Source organism: Macrobrachium nipponense, chromosome 37, assembly GCF_015104395.2.
Source record: "Macrobrachium nipponense isolate FS-2020 chromosome 37, ASM1510439v2, whole genome shotgun sequence".
NCBI lineage: Eukaryota > Metazoa > Arthropoda > Malacostraca > Decapoda > Palaemonidae > Macrobrachium > Macrobrachium nipponense.
Window position 1 is genome coordinate 40387313 of NC_061097.1, and position 22902 is coordinate 40410214.

The 22902-nt window shown below is 43.2% G+C and overlaps 1 protein-coding gene across 2 annotated transcripts in view; it reads left to right on the top strand.

Annotated features, from left to right (window-relative positions):
• The first annotated feature begins 14977 nt into the window (after positions 1 to 14977).
• Positions 14978 to 22902, top strand: part of LOC135209178 (glutamic acid-rich protein-like) — a 64338-nt gene continuing 56413 nt past the window's right edge. For both annotated transcript variants that reach the window (XM_064241858.1, XM_064241859.1), the window contains exons 1-2: positions 14978 to 15127; positions 16147 to 16212. In XM_064241858.1, coding sequence (XP_064097928.1) covers positions 15090 to 15127; positions 16147 to 16212 — 104 coding nt within the window. In that variant the 5' untranslated portion in view covers positions 14978 to 15089. The remainder of the gene's footprint in view (positions 15128 to 16146; positions 16213 to 22902) is intronic.

The window sequence follows — 22902 nt, forward strand, 5'->3', positions numbered from 1 at the left end:
TCAACCAGAAGATGCCTCGGAGGACGAAATGAAGGAAGGATCTTCTAATTATAAAGTTCTTTCGTCCCTTTTGTTGGAGGAATATGGAGACTCTTTGACGCCAGCTGCTCCCCCTTCGCCACGCTCGCAGTTTTCAAGCACGAAAAACACTCAACGTCTTCCTCTTTCCTTAAAATGAAGCCTGCCATTTCTATGAGGAGAGCTACAATCTCTTGACTCCTGGTTCAAGAAGAAGAAGGAGTTAGGAAGGACGGTCTTTTGTATGCCTCCCGCTAAACAAATTACAGGGAGGAGAGGAATTTGGTATGAAACGGGAGAGGATATGGGACTATCTCTGTCCGTTTCAGCTGAGTCAGACTTCTCGAGTTTGGTGGATTCGTCGAGAAGGCACGCCTTGAATGCAGCGAAGGTTACATGGGGGGCTTTCGGAAACGGATCACCTCATCAAGGGACTTTTTCATACTTTAGAAGTTTTTAACTTCTTAGATTGGTCCCTTGGGGTTCTGGCCAAGAAATCTCAAGAAAATGAACAACTCGACCCAGAAACCCTGAATTGCATCCTCGCCTGTATTGATAAGGCTGTTCAGGATGGATCGGCTGAGGTATGCTCCCTATATGGTGCAGGAGTTTTAAAGAAAAGGGCGGTGCACAGTGCTTTCCTCACGAAGGCCGTCTCTCATTCACAGAGAGCCGCATTATTGTTTGCGCCTCTCTCTGAAAACCTGTTTCCCTCACAGTGGTGAAGGACATCGCGCATTCTCTGACGGAAAAGGCCACCCAGGATCTCCTTAGACAATCCTCAAGGAAGAATAGGCCTGTGGCTAGTGAGGAAAAGAAAGTGGCTCGCCCAGCTCAGAAACAGCCCTTTCGAGGAGGTCTTCCAACTAGACCGATCGCCAGAAGGAAGTCAACCGATAAGAGGGCAGGTCTTCCTTCCGTTCCTTTAAGAAAGGGAAGTGAAAATTCTGTCCTCCAGACACCCGTAGGAGCCAGGCTACATTTATTTTGCGAAAGCCTGGGAAGACTAGGAGCCAACACTTGGACGATGTCGATTATCAAGAAGGGGTATCGCATCCCATTCAAGGACATTCCTCCCTTGACAACATCTCCGAGGGAATTGTCCGCCAGATACAGGGGACCCTATTCTGAGGGATACTCTTCGTCAGATGGTGGAAACAGATGTGGGACAAAAGAGCAATAGAACTGGTGCTGGATTGCAACTCCCCGGGGTTTTACAATCGCTTGTTTCTTGTAACAAAAGCCTCGGGGGGATGGAGACCGGTACTGGACGTAAGTGCGCTGAACAAATTCGTCGAACAACAGAAGTTCAGCATGGAAACGTCTGCCTCAGTCCTTGCAGCACTGCGGCAAGGGGATTGGATGGTGTCCTTAGACCTTCAGGGACGCATACTTTCCACATCCCGATCCACCATTCGTCGAGGAAGCTACCTTCGATTTATGTTCGAAGGAAGAAATTATCAGTTCAGGGCCCTGTGTGTTTTCGGCCTGTCCACGGCTCCTCAAGTCTTCACAGACGTGATGAAAAATGTAGCAAGGCACTTACATTTGAAAGGGATAAATGTCTCCCTGTACCTGGACGACTGGCTCATCAGAGCCAGGTCTCAAAAAGCAGTGTTTGGAGGACCTGCGAACAACACTGGAATTGACAAAGTCTTTGGGATTGATCGTGAACCTCGAGAAGTCTCAGATGATCCCAGCCAGAACGTGGTTTATCTGGGGATTCAGATGGATTCTCGGGGGTTTCGAGTTTTTCCATCTCAAGAGAGAATAAAGAAAGGCTGTGCCACAGTATCGAACTTTCTAGGGAAGGAGCGCACTTCAGCGAGGGAATGGCTGAGCCTTCTGGGAACCCTTTCCTCGCTCGAACAGTTCTTTCTCCTAGGAAGATTACATCTTCGACCGCTTCAGTTTCTTCCTAAGAAGAAGTTGGAGTTGGAAGACAGGTCAGCTCTCGGACACGTTTCCAATCTCGGAAGAGATAAAACATCATTTGTGAAGTGGTGGTGGTTCCATTAAAGGAAAACAAAGGAGTGTCCCTGCAAGTACGGAACCCAAGCCTGACATTGTTTTCAGACGCCTCGGAGGCGGGCTGGGGTGCAACATTGGGACCCAGAGAAGTGTCAGGCACCTGGTCGGCAGAACAGGTGTCCATGGCACATAAATTGCAAAGAGCTCTTAGCGATTCACCTAGCACTAAAGAGCTTCGAACACTTAGTCAGAGGAAAAAGTCGTGCAGATAAATTCAGACAATACGACAGCTCTGGCTTATGTCAAGAAGCAAGGAGGGACGCACTCTTTTGCTCTGTACGAGCTGGCACGGGATCTACTGATTTGGGCGAACCAAAGGAAGGTAATTCTCCTAACAAGGTTTGTTCAAGGGGAGAGGAATGTGAGAGCGGACAGATTGAGCAGGAGATTCCAGGTCCTTCCCACAGAGTGGACACTCCACTCAGAAGGTCTGTCAGAGCCTTTGGCTCCTTTGGGGGAAGCCTCAAATAGATCTTTTCGCCACGTTCCTCTCCAAACGGATAGATACATTTTGTGCCCTGGTGGAGGATCCCCGGGCTTATGCAACAGACGCCTTTCTCCTGGGACTGGTCAGGAATAGACGTTTACACTTTTCCCCCGTTCAAGATACTGGGGGAAGTAGTCAGAAAAATTCGTGGCATCCGAAGGAACCAAGATGACTCTGATCGCTCCGTATTGGCCAGCTCAAATTTGGTTCACAGAGGTGATGGAATGGACAGTGGACTTCCCCAGATCTCTTCCAAACAGAATAGATCTGCTCAAACAACCCACTTCGAGAGGTACCATCAAAATCTACCCGCTCTTGCTCTGACTGCCTTTCGACTATCGAAAGACTTGTCAGAGCGAGAGGGTTTTCTCGCCAGGCAGCAAACGCAATTGCTAGAGCCCGCAGATCATCTTCGAGGCGGTGTACCAATCGAAGTGGGAAGTTTTCAGAAACTGGTGTAGGTCGAAGAAGCTGTCCTCTTCCAGTACCTCTGTGACCGAAATTGCAGATTTCCTTCTGTTTCTTAGACAAAAGTCGCATCTCTCAGTACCAACTATTAAGGGGTACAGGAGTATGCTCTCAGCAGTCTTTAGAAACAGAGGATTAGATCTAACGAATGATAAGGATTTGCACGACCTCATTCGTTCATTCGAAACATCTAAATCACTTGTACCTAAGGTTCCAAGCTGGAACTTAGATGTGGTTCTTAAATTTCTTTCATCAGATGAATTCGAACCACTTCACACTGCTTCGTTCCGTAATATCACTAGAAAGTGTTTGTTTCTGATCTCTCTTGCAACGGCAAAAAGAATCAGTGAGTTGCACGCCCTTGAATCAAGAGTTGGCTTCAAAGGAGACTCCGCAATTTGTTCATTTCAGTCCCTTTTTCTGGCCAAAAATGAAAACCCTTCGAATCCCTGGCCCAGGAGCTTCGAAGTGAAAGGACTTTCTAGTTTGGTGGGCAGAGAGGCAGAAAGATCCCTTTGCCCAGTTAGAGCTCTAAAATTTTATCTGGACAGGAAGAAGCAGTTGGGGGGTTCGCAGAAAGGTCTTTGGTGCTCAGTGAAAGACCCCAAGAGAACAATGTCCAAGAACGCTTTAGCCTTCTTTGTTAGAAGTGTTATCACGGAAGCTCATAAGAAGTGTCCAGATGATTCTTTTAATCTTCTAAGAGTGGGAGCCCACGAAGTTAGAGCAATCGCAACTTCGGTGGCGTTCCAAAGAAATATGTCACTAAAGAACATTTTGGACACAACTTATTGGAGATGCAACTCTGTGTTTGCATCCCATTATTTAAAAGACGTGCGAGTTACGTATGATAAATGTTTTTTTGTTCGTTAGGTCCGTTTGTGTCAGCACAAACGGTTCTGGGTAAAGGAGAAAGCACCAATCCTTAAAATTATGTACGTAACCCTCTTGTCGGATGTGTTTCTCGGGTTTTTCGGTGTATGGGAGTGTCAGTAGTCGCACAGGCGGCCTTCACTTCTCTTCATTTGAAAATTCGAGTGACATCTGACTATTAGAGGGGTACAAAAATTTTGTTGTTTTTTATTTTTTGTATGTATGAGTTTCGAGTTTGTAAGTTTTTTGTTTTGCAAAGAGTTTGGGGATAACTCTAGGCAATCTTAGAACTAACACGGGTTAGGATCGGGTGATCGGGATTGGTTGTGTGCTCCTTAAATTAGTGCGTGTTGTTCATATAAGCGGATGTGCTCCCATTGACAAACGCCAGTTAGGATTCTGTCGAGTAAGTGGAAGAGACCCCATCGACAGATCCACAAGAACTCTTGGCCACAGATCACTATCTCGCTAAGGCTCTTGATGAATGCAGACTCCTGGGCAGTAGCCACGAAGTCTTCCATCTAAAAAGGTAGGAACTAAGGTTTATTAATACCTACAACATATGTTGTTTACCTGTCTAGTCAGTTAGTTAGCTGTCTCTTGCCCTCCACCAAAGGGTGTCAATCAGCATGTATATATCTGACAGGTAAGTTGAATGTATGAAAATGACATTGTTATGATACAATAAAGTTTTCATACATACTTACTGGCAGATATATACAATTGAAGACCCACCCAGCCTCCCCGCAGGAGACAGGTGGAAGAAGATTGATGATTAGAAAACGGGAATAGTTCCTAGCCCTGCCACCCAGAGCAGGGCGGTAGATCACCTGACCTACCTGTAGCGAGTGCCGCGAAATTTGAAATTCTGTCGGGAACGACGGAGTCGATAGCTATGTATATATCTGCCAGGTAAGTATGTATGAAACTTTATTGTATCATAACAATGTCATTTTGAGAGTCTCTTTCTGCTAAAAAAATAACGGACCTATTTCTTCGTAGAATAGGGTAGCTGGCAACCCAGACATAAAGTTAAGAGACGACGTTCGTAAGCTGCTGCTGTGTCTGTCCTCCAGTCCAACCGAGCCAGTACCAGCTCGTGCGCTGTCATGCGCGGTAGGTTACGTCTCTCTCTCCTGCGGGATTGACTGACTAACCGTATCTATGTGCTGGCGGTTACGTCTCTCCTGCGGGATTGACTGACTAACTGTATCTCTGTCCTACAATCACGGACTTTAGCCTAAGATTGAGGGGATTTCTTACATGAATGAATAAACATTGCATTCGTTTTGCCTTACTATGTTCAACAGAGATACGGGGGTCCTCGAGTTACGATGTTGATCCGTTCTTACGATGCATCGTAACACGATTTTCAGCGTAAGTCGGAACATTGAAAAATACCACATGATTTAATGTAAATACCTATCAATAACAACGAGAGAACAATTCCTTACCTTTATTAGTTTTGATTGGCTTGCACACTGGAGAGGAAGCTGCGGTGCTGGAGAGACTGGGGGAGGTTAGTGAAGAGAAAAAGAACCTCCAGAAGTTGCTGGAGATGCTGAGGCAGGTGATTCAATTATTAGACCACTACGCTGCTTAGTTATCACTGTCGCTTTCATAGGAGCAGATCCTTTCACATGTTCAACGATGCGCTCTTTATCTTTGATAATGGTAGCAACGGTCGAACGGCTAAGGCCAAGCGAGCGGCCAATGTTTGTTGGCGTTTCTCCCTTCTCAGATCGCTTTATAATGTCCACTTAATTTCCATGGTGATGGGCCTTTCTTTTCTTCGATGCACTACCATCAGAAGAGTCCGCTTGCGCTTTGGGAGCCATAACAAAGAGCAAAAAGTTACAAAACGATACAACACGAGGGAGAGAGAGGCAGTGTAAACAACCAAAATGGCGTATGGGCGAGGAATAAGCGTAGCGAAGCGACGCCGTCCTCTCCCCCACAAAGCGTATTCTTCCGCCGTGCGCCCGGAACTAGTTCGCGTTTGTTTACGTTGCTTACGACGCTAAACCGCGTAAGACGGAACGACGCAAAATATTATTTTTTATATTTTTATGGGGGCGCGTTCGTAACCACGAAACATCGTAAGTCGAGACCAGCGTAACCCGAGGACTTACTGTATCTCTTAATCCTTTCTGTGCTCGTTACCGCACGGTATAGAACTACGAGTCTACCGCAACATTGCACTATTATATGCTCTCCTGCTTAGGCAAAGCGCAGCCTTATTAGGGAAGTAAGCATACTCGGGGAGGGAATGGATGAGCTTGCTGGGGACCATTTCCTTCCTGAAGAAGTTTGTTTCCCTGAATAGACTGCAATTCAGACCACAGTTTTTTCCTACCGGAAACTGAAATATTATTCAAGATCTAGGGAATGATTCTGAACATCTCTCAGTGCGTCTATCACCTGAGGTGATAGAAAGAAGGTGCCGGACATCTGGATAGGGTTTCAGATGTCCTGGATCTTAATCTGAAAGAAGTAGAAGCAATTCGGTCGTCCCTCCAGTCCTCGAAACGAGTTTTTGGAACCAGTGGTCCAGATCAACTCTGATATTCCACAGCTCTCTCATATCTTAAGAAGTATCTTCTCTCGGTCCCTGTTCGAGTTTACGAGAAAGAGCCTATTATAACAACAGGCGTAGAATGTAACGATCCTCTAGAGGTTCGTTACAGGATTGCAAAAGTCTGTACGAATCGTCTTGATCGACGGCAGCAACTACTGACTTCCGAGTGGAATCTTTCTTTAGAAGTATGTTGAGAGTTGTGGAGACTTTAGGGATGCCCTTTCATTCTTCTCTTCGATATGTTGAGGACGAAGAGGCTTCTTCTTCTCTGCTCCCTTATTCTCGATCCGGGATCGGTACCATTAAACGCCATCCTATGATATTGAACGGGGATGGATGTTTAGTCTCTTTTCTCCTTTTTCAATCGCTTAGGAAATGTAATAAGAGGATTTCATAGACGTCACAGGGAGCGACAATGACGCTGCCATCGCCCCATGTTGGCCTCAGGATCCTAGATTCACAGAGGTCACGTCCTTCCTAGTTCACTTTTCAAGGACCTTTTCCGAGAGAGTCAGTCTACTCTAACTCGAAAGGTACCTATAACCTCTCCGCTGTGAGTCTGACTACGTTCAGACTATCGAGATGTTGACAGGAATAAGATTACCGTCTTCCCTTTCCGTCTGAAGAATGGGATAAGCTGGCAGTCACAACTATTAAAGAATACGCAAATATGTTGTTGACGGCCTTTGGGCTCAGAGATTTGCTTTCTGGTCAAACAACAAAGCCCTTCACGATCTTTGAGTTCTATGGAATCGAAACTCGCTCACCATCTTACTTTTTGTCTCACCTGTTTTCTCGGAGTCAGACACTCGTGCGAGATCAGGTGACATATAGTAGCCCTGAGTTTCTTGTTGACGAAGTCGGTTGCGTTTATACACCCCCGATGATCGTGTAACATGACCAGGTTGGACTGTCAGGCAATTCTTCCTTCGGGACTGAATCGCCTTTTTGCTCCTTGCTCCTTTCTCCTGGCACCAGAAGCTCGAGTCAGGAGTTACTCAGGATTGTGATTCGCTGACGACGTTGGGTTGCGTTGAATACAACCCCCCAAGGTTTGCTTAGATTGAATCGCCCAGGCAGTCCAGACACTCATCCTTCAGCGAAGAATAGTGCCTTATGGTCTTCAGGGTACAGCCTTGCTGTCCTTGATTCGTCTGACTGGTCAACTGGTCGGTCACCTGACTTTAGTACAGACGGACTGACTGTGCATGTCCAGATCGAAGCTTTCAATATGGAACTTAGACGTAGTCTGAAGTTCTTGATGTCAAGTATTCGAACCTCTCCTACCTGTTAACTTCTTGCATGTTGATCAGGAAGGCCTTCTTCTAACCACCCTAGATACGACAAAGAGGGTTAGTGAGATTTTAAGCCATCGTCACAAGTTTTGGCTTTAGAGAACACAAGGCGGTGTGCTCTCTAAGCCCTTCCGTTGTGGCCTAAGAATGGAAACCCGTTTTTGTCCTTGGGCCAGGAGCTTGAAGCAAGGATGGCACAAGTTAGTGGGCAGGAGCCAGAGAGAGTCCTGTGCCCTGTCGGGTCTCTCAAGTTTTATCTACATAAAACTCAAGAAAGTCGAAGTCATTCGGGCAATCTGCAGTGTTCCGAAAAAGACCAGACTTGCCCATATCGAGGAACACCCTGGCTTAGTGTTAAGGAGTTCTTTCAAAATGCTCCTTCATTGTAATTGTTTGCACAAAGATTTGAAAATCTTTTTATCTGAATGCTCACGAGGTGAGGGCGCGGCCTCGGAAGCATTTCAACAGAGCATGGCACTCAGCAACATCCTGAGTACCATGTTTTTAGCGAAGCAACTCTGTGTTCACTTCACACTCCCTGCGAGATGTGAAGATGGCATATGAGATCTGCTGCTCGCTAGGGCCATACGTGTCTGCAGACACAATCTTGGGGGCAAGAAGTACCACTCATCCTATCCTGTAGAAAATGGTTAGGAAGAGCTCTTAATTTAGTTGTTGAGTCGCCGACAACGGCGACTTCTTAACTCTTAAGCCTTAGTTAACACACCTTAACTTTGGCTAGGTTGGTCAGGTGGTGATATATATATTTATGTATATATATTTATTTTACTTCTTAGCCCTCATGGTATGGTCAATATGGTCTAGTCACGTCGTAGTCTCGCCCCTGTTGACAGATCATCTGGAGTGCACCAGCTATATAGGTCTCTACCTCGCTGGCAACTCTAGTAGCACAAGCAGACTTACGTGGCAGTAACCACGAAGCCAGCTATGCTAACAGGTGGAACCAAGATGTAAATCATCTGCATGCATTTGTTTCCCAAAATCCTTCTATTCTGTCCCTTCCCACCTCCAACGGTGGGATTCAGCTATATATATATATCTGACAGGTAAGTTTCATGAACAAAATGATATTGTTATGATACAATAAAGTTTGTTCATACTTTACCTACCAGATAATATAATCAAGTACGCAACCCACTACCCCTCGGGGACAGTGGAAATAAAAATTATGAATAGAAAATGGGAATGGTTCCTGATACCCGCCTCCCAGCGGCGGGAATGGGTACTAACCACCTGGCCGACCACTGCGTGTGTCGGAAGTTTTTGAAATTCTGTCGGATTTCAGAAAATACAGCTCTATATATATATATATATCTGCCAGGTAAGTATGAACAAACTTTATTGTATCATAACAATATCATTTTTTTCAAAAAATCACAGCGCGTTTAGTTTTCAAGATTAAGAGTTCATTTTTGGCTCCTTTTTTTTGTCATTGGCTGAAGTTTAGTATGCAATCATCAGAAATGAAAAAAATTATCATTATCATATATAAATACAGGCGGTCCCCGGGTTACGACGGTTCCGGCTTACGACGTTCCGAGGTTACGACGCTTTTTCTTAAATATTCAATGGAAAAATCCGTCCTGGGTTACAACGCTTGTTCCGAGGTTACGACGCTGACGCTTCCGACGCTCCGAGTTAACGACGCTTTTAAAAAACGCATGCTATGATAAAAATCCTTAATAGTTTAGCACAGTATATTAATAAAAATAAGTTTCTGGTTAGATTTCAACAAAAATTTTGAGGTTATGATGATTTTCGACACTTTATATGTCGTATTTTTCTATGTTTTTTAGTGACGCCTCATATGCGGAACTAGTTTACGAGCGAATGAATACATACTAGCTTGCGGTGCGCAAAGTTTACATATAACAGTCCAAAAGCGCAAATAATGAAAAAATCATTGCTTGTTTCCAGTAATAATAACAAAACGAAGTTTCTGGTTAGATTACAACGCAAATTCCAAGTATCCAAAGAGAGACATTATCCAGTAATTTGATCAGAGAGAGAGAGAGAGAGAGAGAGAGAGAGAGAGAGAGAGAGAGAGAGAGAGTTAAGGACAGAGAAGTGTTCGTTTCGTTAAACGGCCTCTGACTCATGCTAGGAAATGTTTTGTTGATACTAATATATAAGCCTATTTAAAGATACGTTTACTTTAATTAGTCTATATGATACGTAAATAGTAATCAACTGTTCTTGTAGCCCTCAAGATTTGGCAAAATCACTCCAGGTTGTACATAAAACTTCAAGAATGTAGTGTCCCCACCAGAGGATTACAATAGTTTTTTTACCTTCAAGAACCAGAATTTTTTTATGAAAATAACTCCAGGTTGTACATAAAACTACAGGAAACAACATGTAGTGTAACCAAAGGATTACAAGTAAGGTTTTTATAACTTTTTATTAGTTTAAGACATATTTCCAAACGTCGTTCCGGCTTACGACGATTTTCGGGTTACGACGCGTCTCAAGAACGGAACCCCCGTCGTAACCCGGGGACTGCCTGTAATGCGATACATATATGATAGCACAAAAACGAAATTTCATATATAATTGTATTCAAATCGCGCTGTGGGCAAAACAGTTAAAGGTAACAAGTTACTTTTTTCCGTTGTAATGTACACTAAATTGCGATCATTTTGGTATATACATTGTAAAACATGATAAAAAGCAACACAGAGAAACTATTATCCACACAAAATAATGCATGAATTCGTAACGCTTGGTCGTAAACAATATTTTTTTTCAAAATTCACCATAAATCTAATATTGTCCTAGAGACTTCCAATTTCTTTCAAAATGAAGACAAATGATTGAATATACTATACTGTAAGAGTATTAGCTTACAAATGCAGTTTTCAACCACATCTGATGAGTTAAAGTTGACCAAATGTTGAATTTTTTTATATATTTTTTTTATATGCAATTATTTTGGAAATAATAAGAAAAGCTACAACCTTCAAATATTTTTCATTTTATTCTACATGAAATTGCGCACATTTTCATATATAAAACTCTATGAAATGCCTAATATGAAATGGAGCAAATATTCTGAGAATGGGACGTACGCATTTCGGAGATTTGTGGCGGAGAATCCGCGCGCGGAGGGAAGGAATGTTTTTTTTTTTTAAATTCACCATAAATCTAAATATTGAGCAAGAGACTTCGAATTTGTTTCAAGATGAAGATAAATGACTGAATATTACAGACTGTAAGAGTTTTTAGCTACAAATTTGCGTTTTTTTTTTTTCGACCATTTCGGTAGAGTCAAAGTTGACCGAACGTGGTTTTTTTTCTATTTATCGTGATTTATATGCAAATATTTCAAAAATGAGAAAAGCTACAACCTTCAATTATTTTTTGTTGTATTCTACATGAAATTGCGCACATTTTCATATATAAAACTTTATGTAACGGCTAATTTAAAATGGTGCAAACATTACCACAATCGCACGTATGATTTTTTCGGAAGAGTTACCGCCCGGACGTAAAGAAAATGTTATTTTTTTCATAAATTCACCATAAATCAAAATGTTGTGCTAGAGACTTCCAATTTGTTGCAAAATGAAGGTAAATGCTTGAATATTACAAGAATATAAGCGTTTTAGCTTACGGTATTATTTCAGTTTCAACCATTATGGGAAATCTATTATATTGATATTTTTCCCGAGTAAAGCACGTGATAACAAAACACTTCTTCTCAATACATTATTGTCGCTAATGCATACTTACAGAGAAAAAAAAAGATTAAGTTTTTACCTCGAATTTTTCCTAAGTCGGGAGAGGTGTTTCCTCTACGGTAATGTTTACTTTTAATGAGCCCTCTAACTTACTTTCTTACGCAAACAAAAGCAGTTCCAGTTACTCATTATTGGCTGAGAGGTGTGACATCGTTATGACGTCATGGGTTTCATAACCAATTACGAATGACTTGAGTCGAAAACTAAGTTTCACTAGCATTTCAGCGGAGTAATACAGTTACCTGTCTAGTGTCCACTGGTATCCTTGTTTGACTGAATACTCGAATAATGAAGCAAAAAACGACATTTTGTCTTCCTGTACCTATGGCAGAGGTAGTGGCTGGCCCTTCTGGCATTAATTTTGACAGACCTTCGATTTCCTACCCATTGTTTGCAGTGCAATGTGGTCGTCGGGTACCTGGCCACTTCCTACTTTAAGTTGCATGTCAGGGAACCTTGCAACGGCTTCACGTTTTCCCTCAAAGCACCAGCACATTTTTATCAACCAACAGTTTAAGGTAAGCTTCATTAATTTATAGAGTATATTATAATGGTGGTAGTATAACGATGTATACAGCAGTACCATCACTTTGGATTTGGTTTGATGGATGTTAGGTAGTGGCCTTAAGGGGGGTCCGCAGGGGGGCCGGAGCCCCCCCGCTAGGCCTAGGTAGGGGTACAGGGCCCTAGGTAAGGTTAGGTGGTTGTATTAGGTTCGGTAGTGCCCCGAAAATCACTGTGGCCTTAAGGGGGGTCGCAGGGGGGCGGAGCCCCCCCGCTAGGCCTAGGTAGGGGTACAGGGCCCAGGTAAGGTTATGGTGTGTATTAGGTTCGGTAGTGCCCCGAAAATCACTGTGGCCTTAAGGGGGGGTGGTCGCAGGGGGGCGGAGCCCCCCCGCTAGGCCTAGGTAGGGGTACAGGGCCCCTAGTTAGGTTATGTGGGTTTTGTTAGGTTCTGTGGTGCCCTGAAAATTACTGTGGCTTTAAGGGTGGGTCGCTGGGGGCCCTACCCCCCTCCCCCCGGTAGGCCTAGTTGGGTATGGGGGAGGGGTGCTGGAACATTAATTATTCATTTATTGCAAATATCATTCAATGCCCAACACCCTCCCCCCCCTTCCCCCACCCAAAACCCCGGTTCCCAAAGGGTGTCCCCCATAATTGGTGGGATGAACTAGGGTATACATAGTAAATCTCTAAATCGGTTGGTTTGCAGTCAAAATAAACGTTAAATTCATTGAAACCACACTATTTCTGATGCAACAAATATATTTTTATTGCATTTTTCCAAATTTGGCTGAAACTAAAAATTTACCTAGCTTACAATTACGTTTTTCTACCATTTCGGTAGAGTCAAAGTTGACCGAAGGTTGAAAATTTGTCACTTCTCATTTTTTATATGAAAATATTTCAAAATTGATAAAAGCTACAACCATGGGTTATTTTTAGTTGTATTGTGCATGAAATTGCGCACATTTTCATATATAAAACTTTATGTAATGGCTAATTTAAAATGGTACAAAAATTATGTCAAAGTGACAAAATAATTTCCGAGATGTGTCACAGATACTTTTTAGTGCGGCAAGAAAGAAATTCGCGCTTGCGCGCCTGCGTAACGATTGTAAACAAAACAACACCTTGATCCGTGAACTCTCAGCATCCCCCAAGGCGCTTGATTCAAGAGTTTTTGGCTGGTAGGCCTAAAAAGTATTTTTCCGCGAATTTTTAAAAAAAACTTTTGTATGTCGACGTAAAATACATCCAGTCGGCATCCGAGAGACAAAAAATGTAGACGTAAAATATGTCCAGTCGGCGTTTAAGGGTTAAGTACAGAAGTTGCCTCTCACCCATAGAAAATCTAAAGTATGCCAAATCTTGTGTGTTTTATATTATATTCATATTTTTGATAGATTAAAAGAATTATATATTAAATAATCTTTCTGTTATGTCACAGTACCAACCAGGGAACTGTTTTGAGTCTATTTTAGAGAAACATTTATGTTACAGTGTCAATCTATTTTAGAGAAATCAAAAGAAAAGGTGAAATTTTCATTGGCTGATGTATCATTAACGGAGTGAAGTAGGAGACCTGAAGCTTGCAAAAGCAAGTACTACAAGTTCCAGTTTTATGAAAGAATAGCTTGCAGATGGAGTTGGGACTTGTAAAAGTTATTTCGAGTATTCAGTTATTACTTTAAGTCCATTAGCTCTGTTGAATTCATCTTTGGCACAAAATTAATTTTTCATATAACCTCATCTCATGCAAATCAAACCCTACCAGTTTGTTTGGGGCTGTCTTAGTTTGGTGGTTTGTCTCCTTGGACTACCCTGCATAACCTCAGTGAGGATGCCATTTCCAGTTTGAACAGGGTCTGGTCTTGAATTTCCTGAAACGTAGGTCTCATTTACGCCTTAACTTAATTCATACCTGTAACTGGAAGCTCGAGTGTCCTCAAGGTCCAGCTGTCCCAGTTGATGCAAAGATACTTTTTTATAAGGGACATCACATGTAAGAACCTTTCATGAACTAATTTGGTGAAATCTTAGTCACGTCAAAAAATGGGATGACCACAATTGCCAAGATGCTGAAAGTATTTATTTTACGTAGGACTCTCAGTATTGACCTGAGATAAAATTGGTCCTTATACTTAATTTTGAAAATATGCTGCTAATACCATCAAATAATTACATCCTGGTGAAATGTTGACTAGTCCTGTCAATGCCAAAGAGAGGCTTAGGATATCAAAATACGGTACAACTTACATCGACTTGCCATAGGAATCATTTCTATAGCTAACCTTCCTTGAGTAGAACCTATACAGTATTGACTAACATCCTGCTATAGTAGTATATACATATACACTACCCTTAAACATCATAGCATACACCTTGGCTTAGGCCAGCCTGTCTTCAGCCAAGACCTTAGTGGCTAAATGCTGCTGTGTGATGACTTGAGAAAAAGAAAAAAGTTATTGAGCAGTGCTAGTACAGTGCATCCTCGAATTGCAGTGTTTTTTTTAGTGCCGTTTAACAGTGTTTTATAGTGCTGTAACTTCATGTTGCATCAAGTTAATGGCACTTATGGTGCTGTAACTTGATTCAACATGAAGTTACAGCACCATGAGTGCTGTTAAAGCACTATTAATGCCAAAAAACCAACTTCCTGCAGAAATCAACTTACATTGCAGCACTGGAATAGATCTCCTGTTGTAAGTCGAGGACACACCGTACAGTGTAATATAGCTATATATAAGAATTGTACTAAAAATTGTCTTACTACAGTATTACTAATTGCCCATGGCTGTGTGAACAAATTATAGAAAGATACTCATTAATAATACAGATTTGCCTATACGTACTACACTATGTGGAATAGGTAAAGTTTATCAGTTATCTTTGTACTACGTAGGAAACTGTATCAAATTACATTTGAGTGTTTGTATAAGGCTTGACTCAACATGAAGTTATGATTCATATATGCTCATTTGTAGGGGTAAGAGGGTAATGTTAATCGTAATGTGTTATATGCGAAGTATACTCATGTACAATACACTGTATAATTCTTGCTTTCTCTTTCCAGAATGTCTGGGTTTTTCCAAAGAAACAGGGGCCAGTTCAGGTAGGTTGTCTTTTAGTTGTCTGTTAGCACATAAGTGCATACTATACAATATATACATAGTGTTAATTAAATCTGGAATTTATCAAGGTAAGAGTTAAATTGTAAAATGGGCTAAAATATGTGTACACTATCTTCAGCGCCTCAGTGGCGTGGTTGGTTTGGTGTTTGCTTCTCACCTCGGTGGTCGCAGGTTTGATTCTTGGACATTCCATTGAGGAGCGAGAGATGTGTATTTCTGGTGATAGAAGTTCACTCTCGACGTGGTTCGGAAGTCGTGAAAAGCCGTTGGTCCCATTGCTGAATAACCACTGGTTCTATGCAACGTAAAAACACCATACAAACCAACAAAGAAACATTTGTTTATTAATGTTGAAGTATGAGGGGCTGAAAGTAAAATGGGATAATCGAGCAGCTATTGTTAACTACAGACCTGTGTGTCTTTGATCTAAATGGTTTTGTGTCTTTTCTGACTGGATGTACAGAATGGAGGTAAAATTTTAAACAAATTAGTATTTTTTTGTGGTGTCATTTATCATTAAATGCATCTTTTCGTAGTATCAAGAGCAACCACATAGTGACCTTCAAGATAGCACATCCTTACATAGACATTGCCAGCTTCTGGTTACCGTAAACTCCCCAGGATTTGTGGCGGATAGGGACCACAACCCCTGCAAAAAAGCTAAAATCTGTGAATACTTGACACCCCTTGAAAAAAATTTATAACCGCCTATTTTGTTAATTTAAACACCAAAAACACCTCCAACAATGCTTATTGTATTTGCCCTTTTTAATAGTTTTATCATGAAAGATTTATTTAGTCATGAAAGTATGAAAATACAGTAATTATGTTCCACAGAAAAATCTGTGATTAGTTGAAGCCCCGAAACCAGAACCGCAAATAGGTGGGGGTCATCTGTAGTGGTAATAACTTATAAGTTTTATTATAAATTAACTTGTCATTGTGATATTGAGCACTAGATATTTAGTCCATGTATTGATTCCTTATGTTGGTTTTTCAGAGGTCAAGATGCTGGTGGAAGCAACTTTAATCAAGGTTCATTTCAACCACAGGGTAATTTGGGGAGGTAAGTTTTGTATTGTATTCCAGAATTTTCCCTTTTATAAATGGGATAGAAACCTCCTTTTTTTAAAAATCATGTTATTTGGCTTTTTCACATTTTTGTTATTTCATTGTATGTACTACAGGGATCACCAACCTGCGGCCCTTAATGACGGTCAGTGCGGCCCTCAGAGCAATGGAAAATTGGTATCAGATATGTTTACTGAGGTGAAAGCATTTGAAAATAAACTAGATTTTTATTGTAGTGTCTTACCGAACAATTATAGAGCCATGATTTCCACGAGCGGCAGGATACTAAATTCAAATTTAGCGCGTCGGCGTCGCCAACACTGGTGGTGATGACGTCATCTCCCTCCACTCGCGGGAGAACCAGGTACAACTGCCCAGGTGAATCCAATTCTTTTCCTGCCGGCGTCCGGTGAACATCGGTGGTCGGTGCGGTTGGATGACTTTGCTTCGCTTTTTTTCTTGTGGAATTGATCTTCGGAATTTTGCTTTTTATTTAGGCGTTGCCATGTCGGATTCTAGTCCGTCGGGAGTTAGGTTTTGCATCTCAGGATGTAAAACTAGATTATCCAAGTTAGAATATGATTCTCACACTAAATGTGTTAAGTGTAGGGGACAGGTTTGTTCAGCAGATCGAACATGTAACGAGTGTAGTGATTGGACTGATTCTCAATGGAAGTTTTTTAGTTCATACTCGGAGAAATTAGCTAAAGACAGAATTAGAAAAGCAGCGCTTAGGGAAAGTAGACTTAGCTCTGCTTCGTCTTGCGATGCTTCTGTTCCTTCTGTTTCTCCTCAAATTGTTATGTCTCCTTTAACTACACCTTCCTATTCCCTTACCTAATAATCCCACTTCTCCGGCTTCCGTGTAGTTTCTTCCGACACCATTGCCAGTCTGGAATCGAGGTTAGATCAGAAATGTGGACTAGCGAATACGGTTTTGCAACTTGGTAATTCAGTTAAGACGTTTTTGGAGAAAGCGGCTTCAGGTAAGAGTGTAGTTGAGGGTGCGTCTGTCTGTCCTGACACGTCTCCTAGACAAAGGTCACTGTCCAGCTCCCCCGCACCGGGGAGAAGACATACCGGAAGTCCAAGGGAGTCGATCGGGATTTGCCCACAGACAGGCGCCTCTCTTGTTGAGCCTGTTGCGCCTCAACAGGGCTCGGTTAAGCGTTGGAAAGGTGTTGCGGTCAGACGCCTTTCGAATGATTCAAGCGATTCGTCTCCGGTCGCGCGGCGCTCTTGGCGAGATTCGACCGTTTCGCGTCCCTTAAAGAGGCGTTCAGGCGCCGATTCTTCGCCTCCTCCAGTCAAGCGGTATAAGGAGCCTGAGAGTAGGGTTGCGCCGCAGCCGTTAGCGGCTCGTTCGTCGCCTCAATCTGTGCCTTTTTCGGCTCCATCTACTAGTAGAGATTGTGGTTTTAGCGCTGTAGCTAGCAGTTCTAAGGGTGTTTCTTTAGGCGCTTTTTCGTCTGTTACGCCTGATGCGCCTGTTTCGCCTCGAATTTCGGCGGCTCAGAGCGAGGCGCAAGTAGTTTTTCCACCTCCTGCTGAACATTTAGGCTCTTCCAAGCCTACGTTAACTGTTTTTGATTCGTCTCTGGCGCCTTTGCGCAAGCAGTTAGAGATGTTAACCAACTGGATGAATGAGTCCAAGGGTGGTTCGAAACCTTCAGATCCGGTTGTAGTTCCGTCTACTTCTTCGGCGGTATCGGAGAATGAAGAAGAAGTAGAGGGGGAGGAGGATTCTCATCACCTCTCGTGTTATTCACGTCTCCTTAGATTTCTTCTGGTATTTTATCCAGATTATTTTGAGAAAGCGGCTCCGCGCTCCCTACTTCGACTTTTTGATGAGGAGGAAAACTTCAGACCCTCTCCTCCCAAAACTTGTTCTATCTAAAGCGGTTAGACATTCGTTGAAAGAGACTGAAAATGGATGTCTATGAAAAGAGACTTAGGGAAGGCTCTTTTTGCTTACCCTCCCTCTAAGTTGCTTCGTAAGAGGTATAGGTTTTATGTAACTGGGGAAGCTCCTTCTCTGGGAGTTTCTGCCTCCTCCCAGGGAGACTTCTCCAGTTTAATCGACTCCTCTAGAAGATCTGCTTTCGCCGCAGCGAAGTTTTCTTTACAGCGCCTGAGTTGGACCACGTTGTAAAGAATCAATTTAACTTTTGGAAGTCTTTAGCTTCCTTGATTGGACTATTGGGACTTTAGCGGCCAAGATCGAAGATTGTCCTTCTCTTTCTCAGGAGTTAGCGGAGGATTGGATTGGTGTTCTGTCCTGTGCGGACAAATCCATTAGGGATGGATGTGATGAGTTAGCTTCGCTCATCGCCTTAGGTACCCTTAAGAAAAGGCAACTTTGGTGCTCCTTTGCTTCTAAAAGGGTTACTTCCCAACAGAAGTCTGCTCTCTTGTTTGCTCCGTTTGTGAAAGATAACCTCTTTCCAGACGATGTAGTGTTGTCAATTTCGTCTGCGCTAGATAAGAAATCTACTTCGGATTTACTTTACTGGCACAGTCTACTAAGAGACCTAAAGCTCCTGTGGAGACTGTTCCTTCGGTTTCTCCTCTGGCCCAAGTGCTTTTCGAGGGGAGAAAACCCAAGCGCTTCTTTCGGCCGAGTCGAATTTGCGACCTCAGTCTAAGGCCTCTGCCAAGGTTAACAAACCTTCCAAATGAAAGCTCGGTTCTTCATGCACCAGTGGGAGCCAGGCTGGCTATGTTTTGGGAGGAATGGGAAAACAGAGGAGCAGAAGCCTGGGTAGTGCAAGTACTCAAGTTCGGCTATCGTATTCCTCTCTTTTCACCTCCCTCGCTCTCACCTGTGCCAATTCCATTCCAGGCATACTCTCCGGGCTCAGACAAATTTCTGGCGCTAGCCGCAGAAGTGGAAGCGCTTGTTCTCAAGAAGGCCGATAGAACAGATAGAAGGGGGTTTCCTCAGGCTTTACAATCGCCTTTTTGTAGTTCCCAAGTCATCAGGGGGCTGGAGGCCGGTTTTGGATGTGAGCGCCCTGAACTTGCATGTCCAGAAAACAAAATTTCATATGGAGACCACTCGGTCGGTTCTGGAGTCCATCAGACAGGGGGATTGGATGGTCTCTCTGGACATGCAAGACGCTTATTTTCACATTCCGATACATCGCGAATCTCGGAAGTACCTGAGGTTCATGTTCGAAGGCAAGGTGTTTTCAGTTTCGGGCGCTTTGCTTCGGACTAGCGACCGCTCCTCAAGTTTTCACCAGGGTTCTATCCCCGATAGGAAGCTGGCTGCACATATTAGGAGTAAGAATCTCCCTCTATCTGGACGATTGGCTTCTCCGGTCGGAATCAGAGAGTCGGTGCATGAAGGACCTTGGAACAACTCTGGATCTTGCCAGAAAGTTAGGAATTCTGGTCAACAAACAGAAGTCCCAGTTGGTTCCATCTCAGAGCATCCTTTATTTGGGGATGATTCTGAATGCTCAAGTTTTTCGGGCTTTTCTGTCTCCGAAGAGGGTTCAAGGCTGTCTGGAGACAGTTCAGGAGTTCTTGGACAAAAAGGTAAGTTCTGCCAATCAGTGGATGAGGCTCCTGGGCAAATTGACGTCAGTGGAGAAATTTGTGACGTTGGGAAGACTGCACATGAGACCCCTGCAGTTTTTCCTGAGAGCCTCTTGGTGCAGGAAGACACAACCAGACTCGATTACCTTTCCTGTCACAGATCAAATAAAAGAGGACCTAAGGTGGTGGCTCTCTCGAGCAAGGTTGGAAGAAGGGTTAGATTTACGACCCATCCATCCTCCCGAACCTACAGTTCTTTTCCGACGCATCGGACACAGGTTGGGGAGCCCTCCCTACTGGGAAATCAACGGACTTCAGGAGCTTGGTCGGAGAAGGAGAAGAAGTTCCACATAAATGTAAAGGAACTGTTAGCAATTTTCTTGGGGCTCAGACAGTTTCGGAGTTAGTAGAAGGTCGAGTAGTGGCAGTGCATTCCGACAACTCCACGGCTCTCTCGTACGTGCGGAAACAGGGGGGGACTCAGTCTTTCTCTCTGTACGAAGTAGCCAAGGATCTCCTCCTGTGGTCAAACGAAGCGAAGGTTCAGCTAGTCCCGAGATTTGTTCCGGGAAAGATGAACGTTCTGGCGGACGAGTTAAGTCGTCAACAGCAAGTGTTACCTCTGGAGTGGACTTTGGACAACAAGATTTGTCAGAAACTTTGGAGCCTTTGGGGACGACCGTCAATAGACCTGTTCGCGACATCAAGGAACAACCGTCTTCCTCTCTTTTTGTTCTCCAGTCCCAGATCCTCTAGCTTGGTCGGTGGACGCAATGCTGTTGGATTGGTCGGGTCTGGAAGCTTATGCATTCCCTCCGTTCGGTCTAATAAGAGAGGTGCTGAACAAGTTCATGTCGCACAGCAATGTAACACTAACGTTAATCGCTCCCTTTTGGCCCAGGTAAAGAGTGGTTCCCGGACCTTCTCCAGTTGTTAGTAGACTTCCCCAGACTTCTTCCTCCAGAGAAGTGGCTTCTCAAACAACCGCACTTCAAGAGGTTCCACCAAAAACTTGTCCGCTCTAGCTCTGACAGGGTTTCAGACTGTCCGGAATCTTGTCAGAGCGAAAGGATTTTCAAGAAGAGCTGCGAGAAGCTATCGCTCGTTGTAGGAGAGAGTCTTCTAACAAACTCTATCAAGGGAAGTGGAGAATCTTCAGAGAGTGGTGTAGAAGTGCTAAAGTCTCTACTTCTGCGACCTCTTTAACAGAAATAGCAGATTTTCTTCTATTTCTTAGGAACTCTAAGAAACTGGCTCCTTCGACGATCAGAGGATATAGAGCCATGCTCTCTTCGGTTTTTCGACATCGAGGTTTGGATATTTCCTCCAATTCAGATCTGTCGGACCTCATTAGGTCTTTCGAAACCACTAAGCTCCCGCAAGATACAGTGACTTGGAACTTAGATGTGGTGCTAAGTTCCTCATGGGGCCACGTTTGAGCCTTTGAAGTCGGCTTCACTCAGGAACTTGACTAAGAAGGCACTTTTTCTTATTGCACTAGCTTCTGCTAAGCGTGTCAGCGAATTGCACGCTATAGACAAAAGAGTCGGTTTCTCTCTAGGCAATGCTGTATTTTCGGTATCTTTGACCTTTCTAGCCAAAAATGAGCAATCCTTCCTAATCCTTCGGCCGAGGAGTTTTGTGGTAAGGAACTTATCTGATTTGGTTGGACATGAGGAGGAAGAAAGGCTCTTATGTCCAGGCAGGGCTATTAAGCAGTATCTGTTTGCCACTAAGGGTATTAGAGGACAATCTTCTAAGCTCTGGACCTCGGTTCAAAATCCCTCTCGTCCTCTTTCTAAGAATGCTATATCGTTCTTTATTAGAGAGCTTATCAGGGAAGCTCACTCGCAGTCCGAGAACGACAATCTTTCCGTTCTGAGAGTTAAAGCTCACGAGGTTAGAGCAGTGGCAACTTCTTTAGCATTCAGAAAGAATTTATCTTTAGCTTCGATTCTTCAGAGCACGTTCTGGAGATCGAATTCGGTTTTTGCGAGTCATCATCTCAAAGAGATAGAAACGGTTTTCGAGAATTGTAAAACGTTAGGTCCGGTGGCGGTTTCTGGCATGGTGTTGGGAGAAACGGCACAGGGGTCGTCACCTCTGCTAACTTTTCACCTTGAATAGGTTGTCGAGTTCAAGGGAAGCTGGGGGTACTGAGTACCTGGGATACTCACCAGTCTGTTAGGTCAGATTTTACAATGGTTGGGTATATATGTTTTTAAATCTGGTGTTGGTGACAAATGTTTTGTATGATTGAATTTCTGGTCTTAGCCCAGGGCAAGGGCAATCTTTGTTGTTACTATCCTCCGTCAGTCAGCCTTGACTCGCTTGAACTACGGAAGGATTCCACTCCTGTAGAGGCTAACTTTGGTCAAATTCCAATTCCTCTACAATAGTAAGAAGAGCACCGACCAGAGGCAGTAACAGTCTGCTGTAGCTCTCTTACAAGGTAAGGTACAACAGACACCTTGAGTGTTTACTGGTATTGCAATAAATGTAACCATTTAAAAATACTAGTGGTCCACTGAATCCCACCTTCCCATAAATGTGTAATCAGCTCTATAATTGTTCGGTAAGACACTACAATAAAAATTAAATTTTCATTATTAAAATGAAGTTTTATTGTATACTTACCGAACAATTATGATTATACCCACCCTCCTCCCCTTAGGTGGACGGACGGGCAGAAAGAATTGGATTCACCTGGGCAGTTGTACCTGGTTCTCCCGCGAGTGGAGGGAGATGACGTCATCACCACCAGTGTTGGCGACGCCGACGCGCTAAATTTGAATTTAGTATCCTGCCGCTCGTGGAAATCACGGCTCTATAATTGTTCGGTAAGTATACAATAAAACTTCATTTTAATAATGAAAATTTCATATTTTTATGAAACAGTTCAGTGATGAAAACCCTTTACATTTTCCCTGTTGTAAAAAGTTGCAGAATGAGTAAAGAAATACTTCAACTGCCTCAAAAGAAAATGTATCAAGGAAATAACTAAAAGAAGAATTTATAAAAAGATTCAAGGACTTCCATGATCATAAGCAGGAAATTCAAATGTTTCAAAACCCTTTTTGAAAGTCCAGGAATTTATCAAATGGAAATAATTTATTTGCAAGCCAATGAAGCACTGAAAACC